This window comes from Pseudopipra pipra, chromosome 23, assembly GCF_036250125.1.
Source record: "Pseudopipra pipra isolate bDixPip1 chromosome 23, bDixPip1.hap1, whole genome shotgun sequence".
Taxonomy (NCBI): domain Eukaryota; kingdom Metazoa; phylum Chordata; class Aves; order Passeriformes; family Pipridae; genus Pseudopipra; species Pseudopipra pipra.
Genome location: NC_087571.1, coordinates 407,178 through 430,319, shown reverse-complemented (window position 1 = coordinate 430,319; position 23,142 = coordinate 407,178). Strand labels below are relative to the sequence as shown.

Here is a 23,142-nt window from a genome sequence, read left to right as displayed (position 1 = left end):
CTTTGACTCAGAACACTTATTAATTAAGCCTTTTTGACTGAGAACACCACACCTTCTGAACTGTGCCTTATGGACACCAAACAAAGTAGAGGGCTTTTTCACCAGCGAGTCAATTAGGAGTCCCACTGCCAAGTCTGCAGCACAAACTGCCACGATGGAGAAAGCTTTCCCAGGAACCTATTCCCAATTTCTGCCCTGGCAAGTCACAGGCCACCTTCTCATCAAGACATTGCCACATTACTTCCTACCCAGTGCTGTCCTGCTGTAGAAATGTGGTGGAGAGCAGCTCACCCGTGGTGGGTCAGCCTGCAGGGCAGCCAGGTAGTTCTCTAGGGCGATCCGACGGCGATCGTTCAGCATCGCTTCCACACGAGCCAGGTGAGTTTCCACAAGCTGCTGCTTCTCACTTGCTGCTTCCTTCTCCAGAGATTTCACCATGGCCTGGAAGTGCTAGGACAAAGAAAGCTGTGTGCATGAAATGCCCTGTGTGACCAGGGTCACCTGCTCTCACTCATGTCACTCCTTAGAACTAACAGTCACTGTCAAACTCCATGTCTAACCCCTTTACAGGAGTAGGAGAGATGCTGATGCAGACTTCATCTTTGCAAATTCAATAGTGACAATTTGCGTTCCAAACTTCCCTCATAGGCCATTACAAAGGTCTGAAGAAGGAAAATGACCTTGCACATAAAGATCAGGCTGTGCTGAATGACTGACACAGTATCAACTCTTTCCCTCAACCCTGCAGTATGGAAATAGGATTGATCCCTTCAGCCTGGAGCCATTAATCTCCAAACCAACTAGAACACATGACTAAGAGTTGTTATGTTCCACTAGAGATGATGGCAAGCTCTTGGACTTGCATATAGTTCCAAACAGTGACTTACATTAAAAAAATGCAGAGAGAAAACCGTGTTCCAGGATAAAATCCAAAGTGGGATGAAAAGCTGGAGTCAGTCACTTAGTTTGAGGGAAATTCATACAGTTGTCACTACCAGAAGAGCCTTCCCCTAACAATCCCACACCACGAATATCCTTGATTAACTTCACAGTCCAGCTGAACTCCCCCCATAAGGCCCAAGATTGGCATTTTGGCAGCAAATCAGCTTTATCTGCTGTCTAAGCGGTTTTCACTAAGTCTGTCCCGACAGGAAATGTGTGTCCACAGAGCCAGGGCTGAGTCTGAACCAGACTCTGAGGCCACTGGGTAGTGCAAAACAGGCCAAAGGTCTGAAATTACAATTTGGCTCTGCTGTTGCTACGCTTGAAGGGCAAGATCACTTCCTACTAGTGGATCTAGGAAAGGACCTGGCACAAGGTCAGATCATCTCCAGCTTTAAGAATAAAGAATGCAGTTGAATCAAACCTGCTCTAAAAGGCAGCTGTTGACAGAGCAGGAAGGCTGTGCTTCCATCTCAGTCATCTTTTGGCTCTGAATATTACAATCTCTCTCAGTAACTTTCCTCTTTAGGTCCTTCCACTCTTACCTGGATGAGAGTCTGCCTTTCTGCCTTGGGGAGATTTACAGCTTGGTGCTCAGCTTCCTCCCATTCCTTTTTCACCTGGACAAAAAAAGGACAGACATCAACAACAGACAAATTTACATCTGATCTTTGCAAATTCATTTGCCTCCACAGGCAGATCCTGGCACAGCCTGGCCAGGTTTTGAAGGCACAATAGAGCTGCTGTGGGGCTTAAAAACTTAAGCCCCCTGGGCAGCGAGCCAAGTACCCTCAATGATTCATAGAATCCCAGCATAGTTTGGGTTGGAGACCTTAAAGCCCATCTCATTCCAACACCCCTTCCATGGGCAGGGACACCCTTCAAGCCCTGTCCAACCTGGCCTTGGACACTTCAAGGGATGGGGCAGCCACAGCTCCTCTGGGCAACCTGTGCCAGGCCTGAGTAAAGAATTCTTCCTAACATCTAATCTAATCTAATTCCTCTCTTCCAACACTGCAGAAATAAAAATCTAACTGCCATGATGTGGTCATACTGCAAAAAACACATGGAAGGCTGGAAACTGGAAAGGAAGCCTTTCCACCATCAGATTGCCCAGATAAAGCCAGGCAGCAGGGAGGCAGCAGCACCCAGGCTGAAGGCACACACTCACCCGGTCCATGCGGTTGTGGTGCCTGACCTCCAGCTGCTCCTTGGCCTTCTGGAAGCGGGCGTGCTCATTGTCATCAGCTGGGGTCTCAAAGTAGACATCCACATCATCAGTGGGCACTGCCAGGACAGGGGAAGCGTCAGCAGGGCTTGGAAACCCGGGATCCTGGACTGCAAAGGGCAGGGCAGGAGAGGGATCTCCACGCCTGCATCATTAACAATCTGGCAGGTTGAGTCTACTGAACCACCTACCAGGAGTCCAGTTTGGAATCTCTGAGCTGCCAATTCACTGCACAACATCAGCTACATCAGCTACATCACACAGCCATGCACTGTGGCGACCAGCACCTGCTCAGCCTTCCCAGTTCTGAGATGAGCACTGCTCAGCTCCAGAAACAGGGACTTGGATGGCAGGATAAAGAACTCCTTTTCTCTTCCCTTCCACATTGGCTTTGGATGTTTTAAATGACATTCTGTGCATTAGCTGTTCACTAACAAGCTAGCTCCAGACATCATTAATATGATTAGGGAGCTTTGACAATAAATCTGCACAAAACACTCCCCAATATTTTATACTTCAAACATACCTTCCCTACCAGATGCGCCATGCAAGACTAACAGGCAATGATATTAGACAAGACAGCGACAGAAGGAGGCTCAGTGTGACAAAGTGACTTGTCCAATACATTGGATGGTTTGTAACTTCAAGACATCCAAATTCAACAAGGGGAAAAACAAAATTTCAAAACAGATAAATTTCAAGCATCTGCAAAATCCACACCAGGGGCTCTGTACGCTGTGTTCTGCAGTTTAGGAAGTGCTGAACCAAGCTCCTGTGCTACAGTTTTAGACACTACACATCCCAGAGCCTTTCTGAGAGGAACTATGGCAAACATGATGCACTCCATCGTTGCCCTTTGCCTGAGGGAGGGCAGAAAGGGACAGTTAAGGCAACCTTTCATCCGTATTAGTTATTTTGGGGGGAAAACCTCCAACACATCATTGAAATAGAGCATGCTTCGGAAATAATTAATCTGGCACTTCGGCATGAACACAGGAGAAGAGTTTAACACACACCGGCATCCACCCACCTTCCCTCTAACTGGGGGAAAATATTTGGAACATACAACACAGGCACTTTTGTGTGCAAAGGACAGTGTCATATCAGTGCTGGATTCTGGGCCTGCTCATGGCATTTCTGAACCAGGCTTGGACACAGACAACCCTCTTCCCGACCCCAAATCCCTCTGTAACAGGACAAACTTTTGTCCCAAAAGCTCCTGACATCCACATCTTTTCTTTCCCTGCCTCAGTCAGATCAGCCCAATCTAAAGCACTTGCATGAAGCCCATTTTGTAAACAGGATTATGGCTGTATAGTCAGGCTGCCAAACCCCAGATAACACAAAAAGCCTTTCAAAAGGCTTTAATGGTAGCTGAAGTGGAAGTGCTGGAGTTCAACAATAAGATTAATAAGGAGGTTAAAATGTTTTTGGTAGCTTTATCATCTGACATAAAAGCCAGTTGAAATTGGTGCCAAAAACCTCAAGCACTCAAAAACACAGGGATTGAGTCGTGATTCATATTTCATACTGAGCTGAAACTGGGAATCTGATTTCTATACTATTTGTCTGATACTTTCCAAAATTAAAATAGCAACAAAATGCCTATTACCAGGAGAACAGCGAGCAGCATCCTGCTTTTCAGGACCTACTGGTCAAACACAGGCATGGGAACACAACTGGGGGGAGCAAGGGCTTCCTTTCATTTGTTTTGGAAAGAAAGCCAGTTAGGCAAGGTCAGAGACAGCCCCTGGTCCCAGGTTCAGACCTGAAGAGGACAGCTGAGCCCTCGGCAAGAGCTGCAAGCCAACAGGGAGCACAGACAGCATATGGTGAGAGCTACTTTTCCCAGGAATGATCATCCTATGGACCTAGGGAAGCAGAGACAGGAGGAGACTGCTGCAAAGAGACAGACACCAGAACCAAAGGGAGAAGCTACAGACGGGTCCTCTCTTGCCCCAGGCAAGGAGGAGGAGACACCACACGCCAGACAGACAGTGGCCAGCTGCAAAGGGCCAGTGGGAGGCAGGACTTACTCATCTTTTTACACACAGCCATACAATACTCCTCTGACTCAAAATTGTTCCTGTTGCCTCCGCAGCCTCCATATATAAAGCGAATGCACTTTCTCTTGTTAGGGTCGAAGTACCAGCGAGGCATCACAGCCCGGCAGGGCCCTGTCAGGGCCTCCTGGGAGCAGACAGCTGTGTGGAGATGGGGTAGAACATGAGCTATGAGGAGCACAGGCCTTGCTCAGTGACCTACACAACGCAGGGTGGCTCTGCCTCACACCTTCCTCTGGGGCACCAGCGCTGGCCTCAACAGCAGGAAATGTTTATCAGAGTCTCCCAGTTTTTCCCTGGCCTGAGGCTAAAGATCAAACATTCTGACCAATATTAAGGGTGCAGAATTGCTTTCAGAGGAATGACACGAATGGAGAGATTAGTTGTCTCAAAAGAATTATTCTTCTGTCCCAGGCCTTTGGGGTGCTGGGATATCAGTGGTTAGTCCAAAAGCAACACAAATGAAGTTATAAATATCCCTCCCCTTCCAAATCCTTCAGTGACCAAAGGGCTTCTGACAGTTCTGGGGGGCTTAATGTGGCCAAAGCATCCATCATAATGTCAGGGAGGTGCCTGCACATGGTGCTTTGGAGTGAGCTGAGCAGCTCACTCTTTCTCAACATAGAGCTCTCATTGGTGATTTCTCTTTAGCCAGGGGCTGGAACAGCAAGGATCTGTTCTGCTGATGGCACAGTATTATGCCCTTGGTGCCCCAGGGGGAGATCCTCCACTGTATAAAATGGAACGGTCCATTAAAGCATCCCAACATGTCCTGTTTGCTGCATTCTGCCTGGACAGACAATCCATATCTTACAGGGGAGGTGTAAGAGCACAGGAAAAGGCAGGCTAACCAAAAGGAATGACTGCTATGCCAGCCTCAGTTTTTAAGTTTTGAAACATCTGTGCACTAAATATTAAAACTCCATGCAGCCATGGCACGTGGATTGCTTCATGGTCAGCCAGCAATAGCAGTTGGGCTATTCTGAGGCAAGAGAAAAGATATTGTGTATAAATTAGCAACCGTTTGTGGTACTAGGAGAAAAAAAGCAGTGTACCCCCAAAACAGACACCCCAGTCATACTACTCTAAGTCTCTTTCAATACCTGCAGACCTGTAACAGCCCTGGACACATATGAGCTAAGCCTTGTTTCAGCAAGTAAAATTATCTGCAGCATGCTGGCATTTTACCAAAAAGATGCAAGAACTGCTGGCAATGATTCAGTGATCTGGAGCTAATTGAATTTCATTCCCTCTCCCCTCCTCTCTCCTCTACAGACACTTCTACACACAAAGAATAGGACATCACATAACTGAGGTACCACGCCATCAACCCTCTGTGAGGGCACCGACCACTGAACAAAAGCTGCAGTGGATCTTAATAATGCACAAAGGATATATTATCATAGAACAAAGCTGGGCCAAGCTGCTGACTTTCTTTTGTGGAAGAGAAGTGTTTATGCAAAGGCAGCACTAAGGATGTTCCTCACTCTTAAATAGCCAGATAGCACCTTGATGCCACCTCTGCAGAGTATGGCCCACTTCTAGTTTCCTTTTTATATAAAATACCAAATCCAAGATAATCACCCCCAAACAGGGATTTTAAACTTACGGTGTGCCCCAAATGCCTCTTTTAGATTTTCCAGAATTTGCAGATACAGTTTTTCTGACTCATCACTGCACCTTGGTGGAGATGCTTGTTCAGCGTGCCAAACACTGGGCTCCCTGCCAGCAGAACTGCTGTTTATCTGCAAACATATGGCCCGTGCTCTCGAGAGTTAATTTCAACACTTGAAACACAAGCATCATCACCTTTCCTCTGTTTGCTAACTTATCTGGCAAATAAAACTTCCAAGTGGCATTTATTGACTTGATCAAAACCCCATCACTAACTGACAGCCAACAGAGATAATCCCAAGGGAGGAAGAGGCCTGGATGCTGGAATGTGTCTTACATTTCATATCACTGCTCACTTCCTTCTCAGCCACAGCCTTGTCATTGCTGGGCTCTGTGGGGGTCTCCTCATTGTAATCATCCACCTTGTAGCTGTCATAGTAGTAATCACGGTCTTCCACCACGTCCTCTTCCTCCTCCCCTTCGTCATCTTCATCCTCATCTTCCTCCACAGCTGTTCCTGTGAAGTCTTCTACACCTGCCTCTGTAGGGAACTCACTAGAAGAATATGGTTATATTAGAGGGTAAAGTTAAGGCTGATCAGGGATGTACCAGAATAATGATTCTCTTTCCATCTGTTCTAGAAACACTAGAGATGAGAAAAATAAATGTAGCGACTGTTGATTGGCCCATCACCCACAGCAACGGGACATCTCTCATTTCCTTGAACTTCCCCATCAGCTTTCCTCAGGAAATGAGAGTCTATCCCTGGGGGAGGTGCCTGCTGTAGAATCCTGGAATGGTTTGGGTTGGAAGAGACCTTCAAACCCATATTGTTCCACCCCCTGCCATGGGCAGGGACACCTTCCCCTATCCTCAATCCCAAGCCCTGTCCAACCTGGCCTTGGACACTTCCAGGGATGGGGCAGCCACAGCTTCTCTGGGCAACCTGTGCCAGGGCCTCACCACCCTCACAGACAATTCCTTCCCAATATCCCACCTAATCCTGCCCTCTGGCAGAGGGAAGCCATTCTCTGTGTCTTGTCCCTTCAGACCCTTGTCCTAAGTACCTCTCCAGCTCTCTTGGAGCCCCTTTAAGCACTGGAAGGGGCTCTCAGGTCTCCCTGGACCCTTCTCTTCTCCAGGCTGAGTGACCCCAACTCTCTCTGTCCAAGGATGAAGGGAGAGGGGCTGTTGAGCTCCTCCAGTAATAAAAAAGTCACTTGTCCTCCTGCAAGGCTCCTTCAAGCTCAGGACACAATTCAGAAGCACAGAAATTCTCTCAACCCTCAGCACAAGGGAGGTGCTGCGTGAAATATTCCCAAGCAGCCGGTGGTAACACCTACACCAGTAAGAAAGAACCCTACCTTTTGTAAAGGTCATAGTCTTCATCCTCCTCCTCCTCCTCCTCCTCCTCCTCCTCCTCCTCTTTGGACAGAGCCTCATCCACAACCTTAGTCTGAGGACAGCACACGTATTCTGTCCCATGGAACTGGTCCACCCCGCAGGGCAGCAGCATCCCATAACTGTGCAGGATCATCCCCTCTGTCAGACAGGCCTGAAAGGAGAGCCCAGCCAGGTCAGTTTAGCATCGTGCCCCTCCTTTGGATAAACCTCAAGTTTGCCTATCAGAGGTCCCAAGAATGCGACCGATGGTTTAAATTTTACAGCAAAAACACAACAGCAACATATGACCTAGGAGTGAACATCAAAGGAAAATGGATTTGAAACTTGCAGGGCAAAAGAAATCCCCAGAAAATTCCCACATTCAGAGCTTCCTGCTGTTAATGTATCACACCCTGGCCCCAACAAGTGCTGGTCTGTCAGCCTGGCAAACTTTAGGAGAAACAGCAAAACATTTTGTGCCAACTCAAGGGAGAGAGCACTTGAAAGAACCAGAACGGGTGTTTGCTTTTCCGGGCTAGCTGTTTCATTAAACGTTATCTATTAAACTTTACACTGGAGTAAGTGAATAATAGCTCAAATGGACTTTGTGTCAAGATTATTTTAACATGCTGTAGATGAAAATCAATCAGATAATTCAAGTAAAAAGTTAAATGCAAACTATGATCCGACATTATGTCTATACACCTCTCTTAAGTTAAGGAAATACTTGGCTTTGTCATACTCAGCAAAGAATGAAGTAAGAAAAGCTTTATTATGCACATCAGAACCCTTTTGTGCTTTGCTTTGTTACAGCAAAGATTTTAAATGAGCCAAATATTGCTGGAAAAGTTCTCCAACTACATTTAAAACAAATGATTTTTCAATTTGCTAGACATTAACAAGTTTATCCTCAATTAAAAGGCAATTCCTCTAGTACAGCTTTATTTAGAGAGGTTTTTGCCCACAGGATTTTAAAGAAATAGGAATTTTAACTGGAACATCCTTAACCTCATCTTTTTCAGCACCATCACAACTGATTGATGTGCTGCTGCTTCTACAATTGCTGCTTCTACAAAATAGAAAACATGTACATTTTGTCATGATCCTGTTTTTACTACCCCAGCTTCAAATGGGTATGCAGAGCATTTGCAGCAGTTTAGCTAGTCAGATAAAGAACCAAAAAAACACCCCAAAACCACGGGCTGCATTTATCCTGAGAAGATAATCCATCTCTTATGTAAAACCTCCACTAATCAGTCCCAACGAAACTCAGATTGCTCCCAGGCAAACCCTCCCAACCAAATCCCCAGCAGCAGCCGGTACATTAAAGCAAAATGTGCAAGAAAAACAGGAACTATGCTATGCCCACTGCAGCTCCCTGGAAAGAGGGATGAAGCACTGGTTAAAGCAGCATCCCAGTTCCTAGCTCCATGATCTGGATAAGCGACTTAGGACAGCTTTTCATGAGGGAACAATAATTCAGTGACTCCACAGGTTTTTTGAGTCACCTGAGTACTTTTAAATGTTCATTTCCTTGCTGTTGCCTCAGTCCATTGACTGGAACATGGGAATAACAGCCCAGAGATAAATACTGCTATGTTCCAACACTGCCTGCATCCAAGTGCAGACTAAATACTGCTGCTCCAGCAGCTGCATTACCTCCTTTGCCACAGTGTGCCAGTGTTGGTGGCTCTCACACACATCCATCCGCTCCTTGTGGAAGAACCGGCACTTCTCGGGCACCAGCAGCACGTCGCTCACGAACTCACCCACTGAAAAACACACAGCAGACCCAGGTCACACCTGCCCAAAGCCACCACCGGAGCCCCCCCAGAGCACACGTCGTGCATGTGGCTTGAAGGGTTGGAATATTCCTAATGGGAACAAGTCACATCAGTTCTGAAAATTATCTCTGAGAATCTACACAAAACCAGTCTGAATTTCCACGGTAAAACCAGGAATAGGGGCTGACTGCTGACCCTGAAGGTAAAGTTTACAGTGCAAGTTAATAAACCGTTGTTCAAGGAACCAAAAGAACTGACTGAAGAGATTTCACTCAAGTCTTTGAAAAGATTGTGTCTGCACACATAAGTTTTCAAACCACTTAATCCCCTATTTCTAAATGAGCTGCATCACATCAAAGCTCCTTCACACACTGGCTGCTGCTGAAACAACCTGGAAATTTTTATATGCCCTGAGTGTTATCTATGTTTTCAGTATCTGAGCAAGTCTTGTTTGGTTTGGTTTTGTTTTGTTTTGTTTCCAGATGGTTTAATTCAGGATCAACTGCAGCACATTCCCTGCCTGGGACAGTCCTTAAACAAAACACAGAGGGCTGGAAAAATAAAAACTGTACAGCCTAAAAACCAGAGTAGAACCCAAGTCAGCAAATACGCTGTATTGCAACATTTAGAAAACCACAACCTCACCAGCAAGAGTAAGCTCTGGCACAATCTTTGTGCCAAAACCAGACTTTTGCTTTTGAGGAAGATGGGAGAGAAAGAATCGGTCTGCTCTACAGACTCTGTATTAATTGCACTTAAAAGCTATTTAGCCTAAATTTCCATCATCATTCAGTGTGGTACCAACACATGGAAAATAAGGATCAGAACTAAGTGAGCGTCGCTTCCTGTTCTTAGCCCAGAAGTCCCAGTGAACACTGGGATCCAAACCACGGTATTTTCTCCAAGTTGAGGTTTTTCTCTCTTTCTTGCTGATTTAAATGCCACATTCAATAATTTTAAAATAAGGGCGTGATTAGATACTCTAAGAAGATCAGGAAAAGATCTTCAACTGTTTCAAAGCAACATTCCCTGCATACATGACCAGCAGCTTTAGGAATCATTTGTTAAAACTGGAGAAAAGGTTTTTAAGTCAAAGGCCTTTTCTCACAGTCTCCAGGGAGCACAATTCTTTGTTCAATCAATCTTCAACATTATCTTGTCAAAATATATTTTAAATATTCTGCACACCCAGTGTGTTTTGCAACCCCTCAGTATTGATACCAAAGGCTCATGGACACTTCTACAGAGAAGTTAAAGAGAGTTTAGGGACAGATTATCTGATGACAATTGAAGATAATGGAATCAACTGGCCTTCGTCATCCCTTTGCAGTTAGTTACATTTTAAACTAAGAGAGATGCTATTTTCCCCATTTTCTTGTCTCAAAACAGCCCAGTTAGAATTTTGAGTTAATAATCTTTTCTCCTTCCCTATCAGTTTAATAAGTTAAGTAAAAAAAGTTTAAATGCTCCTGATAAGAAAACTAAAACTGAGCAAACTTGAAAACCAAGAGATTGTGGTTGTGTGGACTGAAGGCAGAAGGTTTTGGGTTCTCCTCTTCACCTTTGAAATACAAAGGACCTTTCTCTGGTGAAGGGAAGCAGAGAGGGTTAAACATGGTATGTTTATATCCCACCCAAGATACAATGTGCATTAAGGTATCAAGGAAGACACAAGCACGAATGGGAATGAAATTCCATATTTTGACTATAATCACAGAGAAACACAAGATCCTTTTACAACCAGCAATTTGTGGAGTGCTAAAGGAGAAGGTGCTTTATAGATGTGGACTCCTGACTTGCAGCTTGCATCTGAAAAACAAAGCTGCCTCCCAGGCTGGGATGTGCAAGTCATGCACACTGTGAGAGACACAGTTCATGAAAAACCTGAACATATAGTTTAATGCTTATCAAATTTTAGGGCAGCATCACTAAAATCAGCTTATTTTTCAGCTGGAGAATAGGCTTGGGGGAGGACTATTTCTGAAAGAGATGACTCCTTATAAATCCAGGGATCTTGCTTTCATCCTTATTTCCATCAGAAGTTCTCTGTATACTCAGCTGGGTTTGGTTGCTTCCCAAACCTGAATTTCCACATTTATAAAGACAAGCCCCTTTCTGCCAGGATGTGTCCATGTTAAATTTCATTTTTAATGAAATGCTTTATGATTGTGTAGTGGAAGGTATAAAACACAGGACAAAGTACCCACATGGTTCTGCAGGTTTGCTGATGTTCTCCTCTGTCAAATCACATGTTAACCTGAGATATGGATATCAACTATGAAAACTGGTTCCCAATGAATGCTCCCAGCAATCAGACTCTCCTAAGACTTCTTATAGAACAAGCCTTTTCCAGTGGACGATTGAAAAAAACTCAGCCAGCTGGGACTAAGCTCAGTCCTGAGCACAGCCACGGAGCAGCGCAGCGTCAGAACCACGCCTGGGGCAGGGAGCACAAGGTAAACCAGTCACACACGCTGCCTGACTCCAGTGGGTGGGGACATTCTGCAAAGCACCATGAAGTCCATCACAGTTTATCTCCTACTCTTTCACAGTTCAAAGTGGGGACATGGGATACAGCTGCAAGAAGCAAGGCCTCTTTGAAACTGCAAAGTTTAAATATAGTCATTGAAATAGAATAGAGATCTCTTGCCAAGACCACAGCAGGAAGCCTGAGCACACTGAGCATTTAAGTCTCCAAGGCAACAAAATATTAAAGCTCCACAAAAATAGGATCAGAGTATTAAAGCCCAGTGTCTTTGTGATACTCAGATACAATAGCCTTCAGGTTTTTATGGCAGTTGCAGAGAGAATAGGAATTTCTTTATCATGCCAGGCATCATTATTCCACCACAGTTGTTATCAAACTGTCGATCTGCTCCAGAAAGGCAGAGTTCCATCTTATGGAAAGAAAAACGTGGAAGCTGGATGTGGAAATGGCAACCTGATATGAGAGAACCCTTAGGAACTGAGTTGTTCCTGGGAGGAATTGCTTGCTCCTCCCACAGAATGCACAGCCCCCCGGCACTCACCCAGGCACTTGTAGGGCACCACGATGTGAGTGTGGTCCTTGCACTGCTTCTTCCCACGCTTGCACCAGCTGTCGATGCTCACGGGCTGGTTGGCTTCCACCACGTTGGTGATCTGCAGGTCTGGGTACATCTGTTAACAGCACACACACAGAGGTTTCTCTCCAGAAAGGACACAGAATGTGCAAAGCAGCTCCTACCAGGAGTGGTGAGGCTGATTCTCTACATAGAAACAAGCTCAAGTTTGCACATGGACACACGCACTTTCCTCTAGATCAAAATTAGGACAGTTGAAGACATAAAAAAGCTCCCAGCTGTCTGTCACACGGGGCTTGAGAAAGGAAATATGTTATCACTTCTGTGAGGGAGGAGAAAGCCAGGTCAGAGGCAAGAACCCTCATTGGCACTAAGCTGAGGGGTCTGGCTTTGCAGGCAGTAGAGGAGTATTTGTGTTTGGAGATTTATCTGTTCCATTCTTTCTGGTGCAATACAAAATCCTCTGGAAGAGGGCAATCACCAACAAAGAGGGTTTAGTAGCATCTTCAGACTCTCTCATCTCTTGTCAAGCCAACACGCACCCACCTCCTCAGGTTTCCTCATGCCTGCTCCATTTATGATGCATTCATTTGATCCTTATGTCCTGCTTGAGTTCGCAAGTCCAGACACTGACTTATATTTAGGTTTCTACTACGTAAACCAAATGCAGCCCCAGTTACATCAGCCTTATAAAACAGTTTTAAAAGTTTTCCAGTCCAGACATTGTGCATTCTGTCCCTTTCCCATTAAAAAAAACCTACATTCCTTGTGGTATTTTACGAGCCTGACACCTCAGAGGAGCAATTAAAGACGCTTATCAAGGCCAATACGTTACAGCATATCTGGAGCACAGTGAAAGTAGACTATATCTTTTGCAATAAAGTATAAAGAGCTTAAAATACTGTCAACATTTAAATGAAAATTTTCTTTCTAATATTCTGGCTGATATGAACATGTCACTGAGACAGGTGTCAGGTTCCATTTGGTACAACACAGAGCAGATACTGGTTAACCTGCTCAGAGGCAGAACACTTGGGTAAGGCCCTGCAAACACAGATAAGGACACCTCTCTCTGACTTACAGATCAAGGACCTTCTTACAGCAGCATAAGTTGATCTAAGTCAGAGGTAGCTCCTAAATCCCACTGCTGTGTCCTCCCTGGGCAGTAACTCAGCAAAACAGCCTAGGGAATTGAGCTGGGCAACAGCAATCTTGTCTCCTGCAGGGTTAGTTTACCACTGACCAGCTAAATTGGAATCCAACTCCTTCGCAGCAGTGAAGAGCCAGAAAAACTCACCTCCTGGCAGTACTGCAGAATCTCTTCCTTCCTTCCAAAGCAGCTCTTGGTTCCAGAAGTGTCAGGTTCCCATTTCCCAGTCTGGATGTTCACATGCATATTTAGCTTCCCACAGAACATGGCAATTTGAGGCTCTGCCACTGCAAACCCTGTCCCAGCATTGGCTGCGAGGGCCTGTGAACACAAAGGAAAACAAAACACATTGATTGCATTGTCTGATGAAAGGCAGAACTCCAAGAACCAGAAACCCTCTGGCATCATCTCAGACAGCTCCTGCTTAATCCAGAGTCTTGCAAACTATTTTGTAACAACATTCCTTAAGATGCTGAGCCCACTCCTAGTGCTTGTTTTCCCAAACTCTATTTTCATTATTGAAATAGCAGCTTACCTAAACCAAGATTAATTCGCATTTAAAGGCTGTGCCCACAAAGGGTAAAACTGATGTCTGAAAAACCTTACAACTAACTAATACTAATAACTTTTGGCAGAAACACCTCTGTGTTACACATAAGCTACTGCTAACTGGGTCCCACTGCAAGAATCCTGCTCAGAGTTTGAAGTCATGTGTTTCTCCCAATATCATCAAATATTTGGGATAGAAACACCTAAGATTCTTGCTCAAACATACAAGTAAAGATGATTTCTGCTGAATCAGAAAAACAACTGTGGCAACCAGCTCTTCAAAGCCTCTTGTGTCCCATTCAGTGCATTCCCATGGGAGCTGTGTATTCTGTGCACTTCCCAGCCTGCACCGGCAGACAAAACCCGACAGCTCCAGCTCACATTCGGGTCAAAATGCAGACTGATCAATGAAAACAAGGTCAGGGTCCCTTTCTGAAATCTTGCTGGCTAACCAAAAGAGGAAAAAGGGGAGTAAATTAAATTGCAGGCTTGTTTTTTTTCTGAGGAGACTGAGCGGATGCAGGAGCTGAATGTGCTCTCCCTAAATAACTACTAGATGTTGTCAAAGAGAAGGAAGAGGCATAAGGCAAAAACCAGATGAACTCCTAAACCAAAAGCTCTTTAAGGGAATGAAATCCACTTCAACTATTCCAGCCCAGAAACGGCAATGCACAGAGGCTGCAGGGCAGTGCTGCCCCTAAGCTGCTTTCTTCCCTGGCAGGCAGCACAACCCCAGGCCACCAGTCCTGCCTTCATATTTAACTTTTATGCATTCAAAAATGTGGGCACTGTTCACCCCCTACTGCCTGCAGACCCCCATCATCTCATACCAATATATGTATGCTTAAAGCAAATTCAACTGCCAATGTGCAGTTACTGGATATTAGGAAAATATCCAGTTACTGGATATTAGGATACTAATAACTGGATACTAATCCTAGTTAGTGGATATTAGGAAAAAGAATAACTCCATTATAATTAGCTCATGTCTCCCCCCCTCCTCTTATCTCACTACCTGGAGATAAGACTTTTCAACACTCAGAGAGTCAAGGATTGTTTAGTGCTGAACACACCACCAGTGCTCGGGTGAGAAAATGAACTTGAGGCACAAAAGCATAAATTCATGTCTTATCTGCAGAAAAATGACCCCTTGAGTTTTAAGAACTATTTGACTGTGCACCACTTAAGAGAAACAGTTTTATAGAGTGGCTTCTACTTACTCTGACTCTTCCAACCAAGAGATGCTCATGAAAGTATGTTTTAGCGCAGACCACAAAGTAATGAAATACTAAACTATATATAACAGATACTGGCATCAATGTCCCAGTATCAAAATGCTGCCAAATTCACATATATTTTCAAATTTAGTGTGAGTACATTTTTTGTACTCTCTGTCCCAAGGAAAAGACAACAGTTATGTACTTCAGATGCAGGTTGAGTTCTGGATTGCACTGAGGCTGGGGAACTTGGTTCCTTCAGAAATCAAACCACTTAATAAATTTCTTACAAGTGCAGACTCTTGCATCGCTTTCCCTCCTGGTGTATCATTTCAGAAGAAAGAGGGAAATGTAGAATGATCCTTCCTAACTCTCTAAACACACACAAACTTTGTACGAGGCCCTTTTCATCCCCCTCCAAACAAACACCACTTCAGTACCAACAACCACTTTCCACAGAGCACAAGACTTGACATGTTAAAGGAAACAATCCACAAGACAGTTTTATGACAACACTCCAACCACATGCAAGATCCAACCTTGGAAAAGAACCAAAAGAGATGCAAGATAAAGTACACAGGAAGCATTAACCCTTGAAAGAATAAACGGCATCAAAAGAGAATAAAATGTACATGCTATGGCTGGAGATTGCTGGCACTGCTGATGCCTGAAAACTGTTTTCATCAAGGCAAACTTAACAAGTCTGCAGCAAAGCAAGGGAACTGCTGGAGCAGGAGAGGTGTAGAAACATCCATAAGTAACCCATTCACCACAGTCCCTGCCTGAGCAAAGCTCCTGTTCAAACACATACCAAGCTCCTGAAATCATGCCCACCCCCTATTTACATGCTGCTGGAGCCCGTGTTTATTTTTGCCGTCTCTCCTGTCACCTCTGCTCCCTGTAAAGGTACCATTCCCCTCCCTGGATTGCTCACATACTTTGCATATCAGCGAGTGCTGTTGCCGTAGCTACCAGAACATGCTAAGCCCCAATTCCCAGCTGAACAAACGACACTAATTACTTGCTTGATTTCATCACTTTTAATCAAACGGCAGAAATCTTCTCCTGGATTGCGCTGCTGGGTGAATTAATGAACTTTGAGATACACGAACTGATTCTTTAACCCCATGACCTGCAGGGTAAGATTTTTGAGCGATGGGCTTCAATTTTCCCTCCACTGGCAATCCCCTTCAGCCCTCAATCACATCAATTATTTAATTTAGTATTTTAATCTGTAATGAGAGAATATAGCACTACAAACTTCATCTGTACCCGTGGAGGCCACATCTTTAACACTGACATTTAAATAGGGAGGAAAGTCACCTACACAAGTTTTTGGGACAAAGTAATTTTCTGTTGCTTCCCACAACTGAGGTATCAAACCTAGAAGTGGATCCCTCGGGCTACATTCAAACATCACTTTGCAAAAGGAGGGCTGGGAAACATGTAAACCAGCACGAAGCTTGGGATAAAGCCACGTCCTCAGTTAAGCTCGTTAGTACTTCAGAGAATTCACCCATTCCACATTGCAGAGGGATGAACAACTGACAGCACATTTTTCTCGGGGAATTTCCCAGCCATAAATGGAAGCAGCTGCTTCTTGTAGTGCTGGGTAGCAACGATTCAATCCCTTAAATAAGCAGCCTGACAGCTCAGGAGGGGCAACACACACATGATGGAGGAGAGTTCATCCAGTTGTGTACATCCTCGGTGAACATTATTTTAGTGGCTATTATCCTATTAATACACATCCATAACATGAGAGCAAGACAAATGATATTTGGGGAAAGACTGTTCCATAAACCATTACTTTCCTCAGTGGCACTTGCATTTACAAGATGTTTCATGATAAACTGGGCTCTGCCTTTTGTATAATTCTGTAACCCAGTTTGCCTTTCAAGACCAAAAACACAAACACATAAATCTCAAGCCGGTTAATGTCAGTGAAATTCCTCACCCTGTCATGCAGTGCCTGATTTACGGTCCTGAAACACTGGAATTCAAACCTCTAAATCTTCTTTTTCTCTGATGGAAGTGTCTGCCCCAGTATCCCAGTTTTTATTTACTACTCGCCTCTTCAGCTTGTGACAGTGGGTTGGCTCCATATGCTAAAAAGTGTCAGGGCTGTTCTTCCTGCAAGTATCCCCCATCCCAAAGGAGGGATGAAAGTAAAATAAGGAATTTATTTAGTAAAATAAGGAATTTATTTAGTAAAATAAGGAATATTTCACATCTACCCCTCAAAAATGCTATTGCAGTTCTGGTTTATAAAGACTTAAACATGAAAATCATAATCCTTGCCTTTTATTTCCAGGATCTGTTAAACCTCACAACAACACACATTATTTCACATGCTGTCCATCCAGCTCCCTATGGAATGCTGCTACTCAGGAAAGCCTTCTGGCATGCTACTGGGGACTGGAGGATTGAAGGGTGATTGGAGTGTTTCTCTTGTGAAGAGGAGCTGTTATTTTATTTCACAGAAATGAGTTCCTGAGAGCTTTCCTTAATAGCACCAAGGTATCTGCAAAATGTCATATTTAACTGAATTCTGCATTTTCAGTGAGGTCAAACACAACCATAACCTTGTCCATCTGATTAGATTAGCCAGAATGAGCCTTTATTCCAGCAAAAACAGAGTGGATGGGATTTTAGGCCAAGAAGGATGAAGAGCATGCTAAGGAGAACTCCTACTGTCCCTACTTTCCATCAGGCTTCCTCTGCAGCAACACACGAGCAGCTCTCCGGATAAAACCACAGAAGATTAAGCTGTTTTAAGACTGAAACTCCAGCTTCTAGAATTTATAAGCTGCTGAAGAAAGCTCTCATGGAGAATTGCACTGACTTCGTGGCCAGAGAACAGATTAATTACTGCTTGGGGCATTCCCATGCAGAGCTTGTTGCAGGACTCTCTGCAGGTTGGATCACATTTCCTGCTCCCAAAAGTTACATGTATTCCACAACTATTTGCTGCTACACTGACAAAAAATGTCAGGCAGTACTTGAGAGGACAATTTGTGCTGTTTGTTTTTAATTAAGTGAAGCCCCCCCCAAGCAATACTGCTTATTAAATCAGGGTGCACATGAACCACAACCTGAGGGACTTCAGAACAGGCTGTTCAGCATAGTCTTTATCCAGATACATCACCTTCTCTTAATTCAAGAAAGAAAGAGGCTTTTCTGGATTTTTTTTTAATTGCATTTCCTATTCCATCTGGAGCAACACTGTAACTCTCCCTATGTCAGTGCAACACCCACAGATATGGAGGATATAAATTGAACTCTTTCAAAATCACTGAGGAATTCCAACAGCTCCTTTGATATAAAAATGAGCTTTTACCTTACCAGCCTTCCTATGAGCACAGCCCTTGACAGCTGCTGCTTTTAAATGCGTGAGTATTCCAACTTTCTGCACTTTCTGGGCTGAAAAGTTGGTGTGGACATTTGTGCAAGAACATGCTAATAATGCCAGTCGGGGGTTGAACCCTGTATGGGCCATTCACTTAAGAATTGATCCTTGTGGGACCCTTACAACTCAGAACATCCTGTGATAAACGCTACTGTTTCAAAGCCTAACTGCACACCCCACTATCTCCAGAGCTGATGTCCATGGGCACTTTTCCTTCCATAAGGAGAGGCCAGCCCTTTGCAAAATCAAAATCAAAATCAAAATGAAGAGCTGCTGCAGTCACAGCACCGAAGCCTTTGGAAGCAGAACAGCTGGCCTGGCACTGCAGAGCTGAGACTTCCCAGGTCACAACGTGCCACACAGCCTTTAAACCTAATGTTCATTGCCATGAACCTCACCTGGGAATTAATTCCAGTACTCAGGAAACCAACACTTCAGTTAAAAAGCTAAGGAAGTTGATAGAGGGACTTCACGCACGACTTCTGCACAGAATACCTGAAATTCCCGTGTATTTGTAACTTCTAAAAACGGGCAGAGCTCTCAATTCCTGCTTCAAATGGTGCTCCATGCTTTGTTTTCCTTAGCTTCTTTTCCTGCTTTTATTCAGCAGATAGGTGGCTTGAACCCAGGAAGGCTAATGAATGCCTGACACAGCAGGCAGTAAATCTACAGCCCAGCAGCTCATCCTAGCTTTATTGCTTTATTTTTTTTTAAATTGCTGATAATTACAATAATGCACATGGGCAGGGGTCCAAGACAGGAAGAATTATTGTCTGCAGGCAGATCTGGTGTGAGCTGATAATACAGCCTGTGTTTGCTTTTGAATTTAAATGGCAGAAATCTCAGTAAAGCAGTCTTTGACTTGCTTTAACTTGCTGGAAGGGGTGGAGTTCTCATCTGCTCGTCCTTTATCGACTTTTGTGGCAGAGGATTCTGCACCAGCAGAGAACTGGGAGCCAAGGCAGGAGCTGCAGTAATTCGGGTGCAGTTTATATTTAGATGCCTCTGTTTATAACTGACAGGCAGCTCTGAGCACTCGGAAGTTCAGTGACAATAATCCACGTCCTTCCATATGTGCTGACAGCAATCCCAGGATTATGAAGACCTGCTGCAGCCCGAAGCATTCCTTACTGCTTTGCACATTCCTCTTCCTAAAAGCAAAGGTGACATTTCCCAGTCCCTGACTTGGAATTTGTAATTAGGAGGTCTCAGATTATTTCCCCCTCCTCCTCTAGTTTATCACGCTCCATAAACCCGGCCTGCCCAAGTTATTGGGCACATAATCTGCCTGCCAGACCTTTGCACTGGGAACTGGCACATTCCACAGGGAATGGCACACTGCAGGCAGTGCTGCTGCAGTGCTGATCACATCCAGTAAAGCCACGACTCAGCACTGCCTCAGCTTCCTGAAGCTGCTTGTGTAACATGGTTGCCTTTGGCATCCTCTTTTCTATCCCTAGAGAGACAAAATTCATAACAACTGGGTTGGAACATTCCCTGAACAAATGTTACTGTACCCAGAACTGTGTCCTTTAAAAAAAGATTAATTGCTGGGCCTCAAGCTTTCAAAAGTACAACTTGGGTGTAATGGCTGGGAGTGGGACAGTTTAACACTAACCCAACCTAAAAGCAGGGCAAGAGAAGAGGAAGACACAATTATTACACCACTACTAATCCTCACACAGGGCACAGCTGGGTCCAAATAGGTTCAATCAGTCAGGCCACCTTCCACATGTCACAAGGACATCAGGGACAATTTCCATGCTGTGTCAGACAGACTCACTCACAGCCACTTCCTTCCCTTTGCAGCAGAACACGGCCATGGTCTATTTAAAGTTCCCTTTTTACAGCATGATCCTAAGTCCTACCTCAGCACAGAGCCAGGCCTATTTATCACTGGGCTAAACTGAGGCATAAAGTCAAGTGACTTGCCTAAGGTCATCCAGCAGCAGGCTCAGCTTGGATTAATCCTCAACTCCTCCAATCTGTGCCATCACTGTCTTGCACAGCAAGACTAATTACTGCTTTTCCACATTAATTATTTGGGCATCTGAAGCACAGGGACCCAAGATGTCCTGTTAGCCAGTCCGCAAGTAAAAACTTCAGCACAAGTTCATGTTTTCACAGTAAAATTCTATGAAAAAATGGCCACAGGGCAAGCAGAAGGGAGATCCAAACCAAAACCTAAGGACACCAGCTATGGCTTAATAGTGTTTCATACTTAAAGTTTAACTCTCAGATCTAACTTTCATTACTGAGCTGACTGATAAGAACCATCACTGTTGATAGCACTGAGGCATCTCTGACAGCAGCACATGTGGAGGAGTGCTGAGAGATGCTATTTTATAAGTATTTTCTCCATGGTTCAGTAGAGAGTTTGTGCCATCCTAAGGCACTTGAGCTACAGAAGAGTTAGGGAATATAATCACTGTAGTTACCAGGATACAGATTCCATAATACACAGGAAAGTACTTCTAGAAAATCTTTCATCACTTCAAAGTAATTTGTTCAAGGCAAAAATAACTTCTGGACTAAAACTCATCACAACTCCCACACCCATACAGCTTCCCCACTGGCTTTCGCAGAGGACAAAACTGGCCAAGAGAAGACTGAGAGAATGACTTATCCACATCAGGCAGGCAAAAAACAAACCCCCTACTACTGCCCCAAAGTGAGTTAGCATTTCAGGAGGGGAGAAACGAAAACCCTCCCTGAAAACAGCTGAAAGCTGGTTTTACAAATCTTGTGAAGCTGCACAAAAGAGCCACTGCAGGAACCTGTGGTTCCTTGCTCTACCCACGTGTCTGACCACTCACTGACTCCAGATAAAAAGGCTGCACAGATTGCGTTTTTATCTAACACAACCAAAAAGCAAAGCAGGAAACCGAGGGGCGTTTCTTAACTGAGAATTTCAAGTGGCAAGAAAACATACCTGGGAAAAAAATGCAAGATAAAGGAAGGATAACAAGCAGGAATGCAGTTTGCAATGCAGTGTGGGTTTGGTTCGAATGTCCCTCCCTTAATAAATGTTGTTCAGCATCACAGATCGGTTATTTATGTGCAATTGTTTTGGAACATAAATGATAAAATTTCCTTGGGATTTTAGAGTCCTGCAATTAGGCTATACACAACTTTCCTCCAGCTCACAGGAACGATTCACCAGGCCTTGCTCTGACTGCACTGGAGCTCTGCAGGTCTTGCTTTCCACCTCTAAATTCACAATCTTCTGGAAAAAAAAAAACTGAAGTCCAACGCAAATTAACTGGTAATTCTGTCCTTCAAACAATTCAGATGAAACTTCAAATCTGGACGAGGAAACCACGAGGTTTTCAAGTCCTGGCTTTCCAAACAATGTTAATGACCATCTTTCGAAAATGGGAAACCCACAGCTAAAACACAGGGCTTTTTTTTTTTCGTCCTTGTGCTGCTCCCTGGGCTCTGCCAAGGGGATCCTGATCCAGACCAAAATCAACGAGTTACCAAAAAATGATGGAACAGCCTTGCCATTTTCAGTGTAAAAATTGAGCATACCTTTATACTTCAAACTTTTTAAGTTCAGCCAAAAGCACAGGTTACTTCTGTAAATTACAGGTCTATGAAAACAGTCAGCAGTTAGTACCTGTTACTGAGGATGGGTAACTTAACTCTAGCTCTTAGTAAGTCTACTTAGGAAATAATGGAAATTGAGATTTTAAACCAAAACCATCTCCCCACACAGCTTCCCACACACCTCCTCCTGTTAGTTATTCTAAGAAGTGCTCACGGCCTGTTATGAAGCATCTTTGCATGACTGTTCACATACATACCAGAATCTTTTAACAACCTTCAATGTCTAGGGGTGCAGAAATCAGTGCTTTAAAATACTCCTATAGTGATGCTATAAGTTTCTTCAGCTACAGTAAATGATATCTTTTTCCTTAAATAGAAAACTTCAACACAAACACTGCCCCAAGAAAGTTTAGTTTTCAGTCAGCTGCTCATTAGGAAAAGTTCCTACCACTCACGGCTAAAAAGATAAATGCAAGAGAATTAACTAAGCAAAACCATCTCAAATTCTCATCAAAACACAGTCTCTCATTTTCCTGACTGCTGCCATTTCTGATCCCAGTAAACAGCAATAAAACTGGAGAAAGGCTGCCAGCTTCCTTCCACTAATGCTGGCAAACTAAAGGTGAGGGAGAAACTCCAAGTAAGGGCAGGATGAAGAATGCCAAGCACTACCTTACTCAAGTAGGAAAGAGGCTGAAATGTGGGAAGATGGCTTAGAGGAACACTTCTTACTTCCAAGGGTCTGATGGCAAAAGCTTGACTTGTTTATTTTTAAGCTTATCACCCACAGCCAAACACCTCTGAGAAAGATCACGGGGCTATCAGCAGAATTCAGGCTCAAATCTCACAACTTCCTTCCTTCTTCCAAAGCAGAGGATGAGAGGTGGACTCCCATCTATCCCCTGGAGCTCCAACACCTGGATTGAGCAGTCTGACATAAGAGACGACAAATGACAAACAGCTTTCTGAACCCCAAAGTTCTGTCAGCAGCAGGGTCATACAAAGTAAAGGATGTCAGAAATGGTTTAATGGATTTCCATTTTTTCCCTCTTTAAAAGCAATCCTGAGTAATTTAGTAGCATTTTATTTCTGAAGCATTAATTTATCAGCTGGGGTTTAACAGTCACAGCACCACAGCACAGTTAGGCTTGAACACTGGAACTCTAATGGATGTATTAACCAGTTCCTTTAA

The 23,142-nt window shown here is 44.2% G+C and overlaps 1 protein-coding gene across 8 annotated transcripts in view; it reads right to left on the bottom strand.

The window, feature by feature from the left end:
• APLP2 (amyloid beta precursor like protein 2) overlaps positions 1–23,142 on the bottom strand; it is a 46,492-nt gene that overhangs the window by 10,531 nt on the left and 12,819 nt on the right. For 6 of the 8 annotated variants that reach the window (XM_064634516.1, XM_064634521.1, XM_064634517.1 and 3 more), the window contains exons 2-10: positions 13,374–13,547; positions 12,044–12,173; positions 8,890–9,002; positions 7,212–7,402; positions 6,185–6,402; positions 4,207–4,374; positions 2,114–2,229; positions 1,488–1,562; positions 292–450 (exon numbers count right to left, since the gene is read on the bottom strand). In XM_064634516.1, coding sequence (XP_064490586.1) covers positions 292–450; positions 1,488–1,562; positions 2,114–2,229; positions 4,207–4,374; positions 6,185–6,402; positions 7,212–7,402; positions 8,890–9,002; positions 12,044–12,173; positions 13,374–13,547 — 1,344 coding nt within the window. The remainder of the gene's footprint in view (positions 1–291; positions 451–1,487; positions 1,563–2,113; positions 2,230–4,206; positions 4,375–6,184; positions 6,403–7,211; positions 7,403–8,889; positions 9,003–12,043; positions 12,174–13,373; positions 13,548–23,142) is intronic. The other 2 variants (XM_064634523.1, XM_064634524.1) reach the window with 1 other exon arrangement.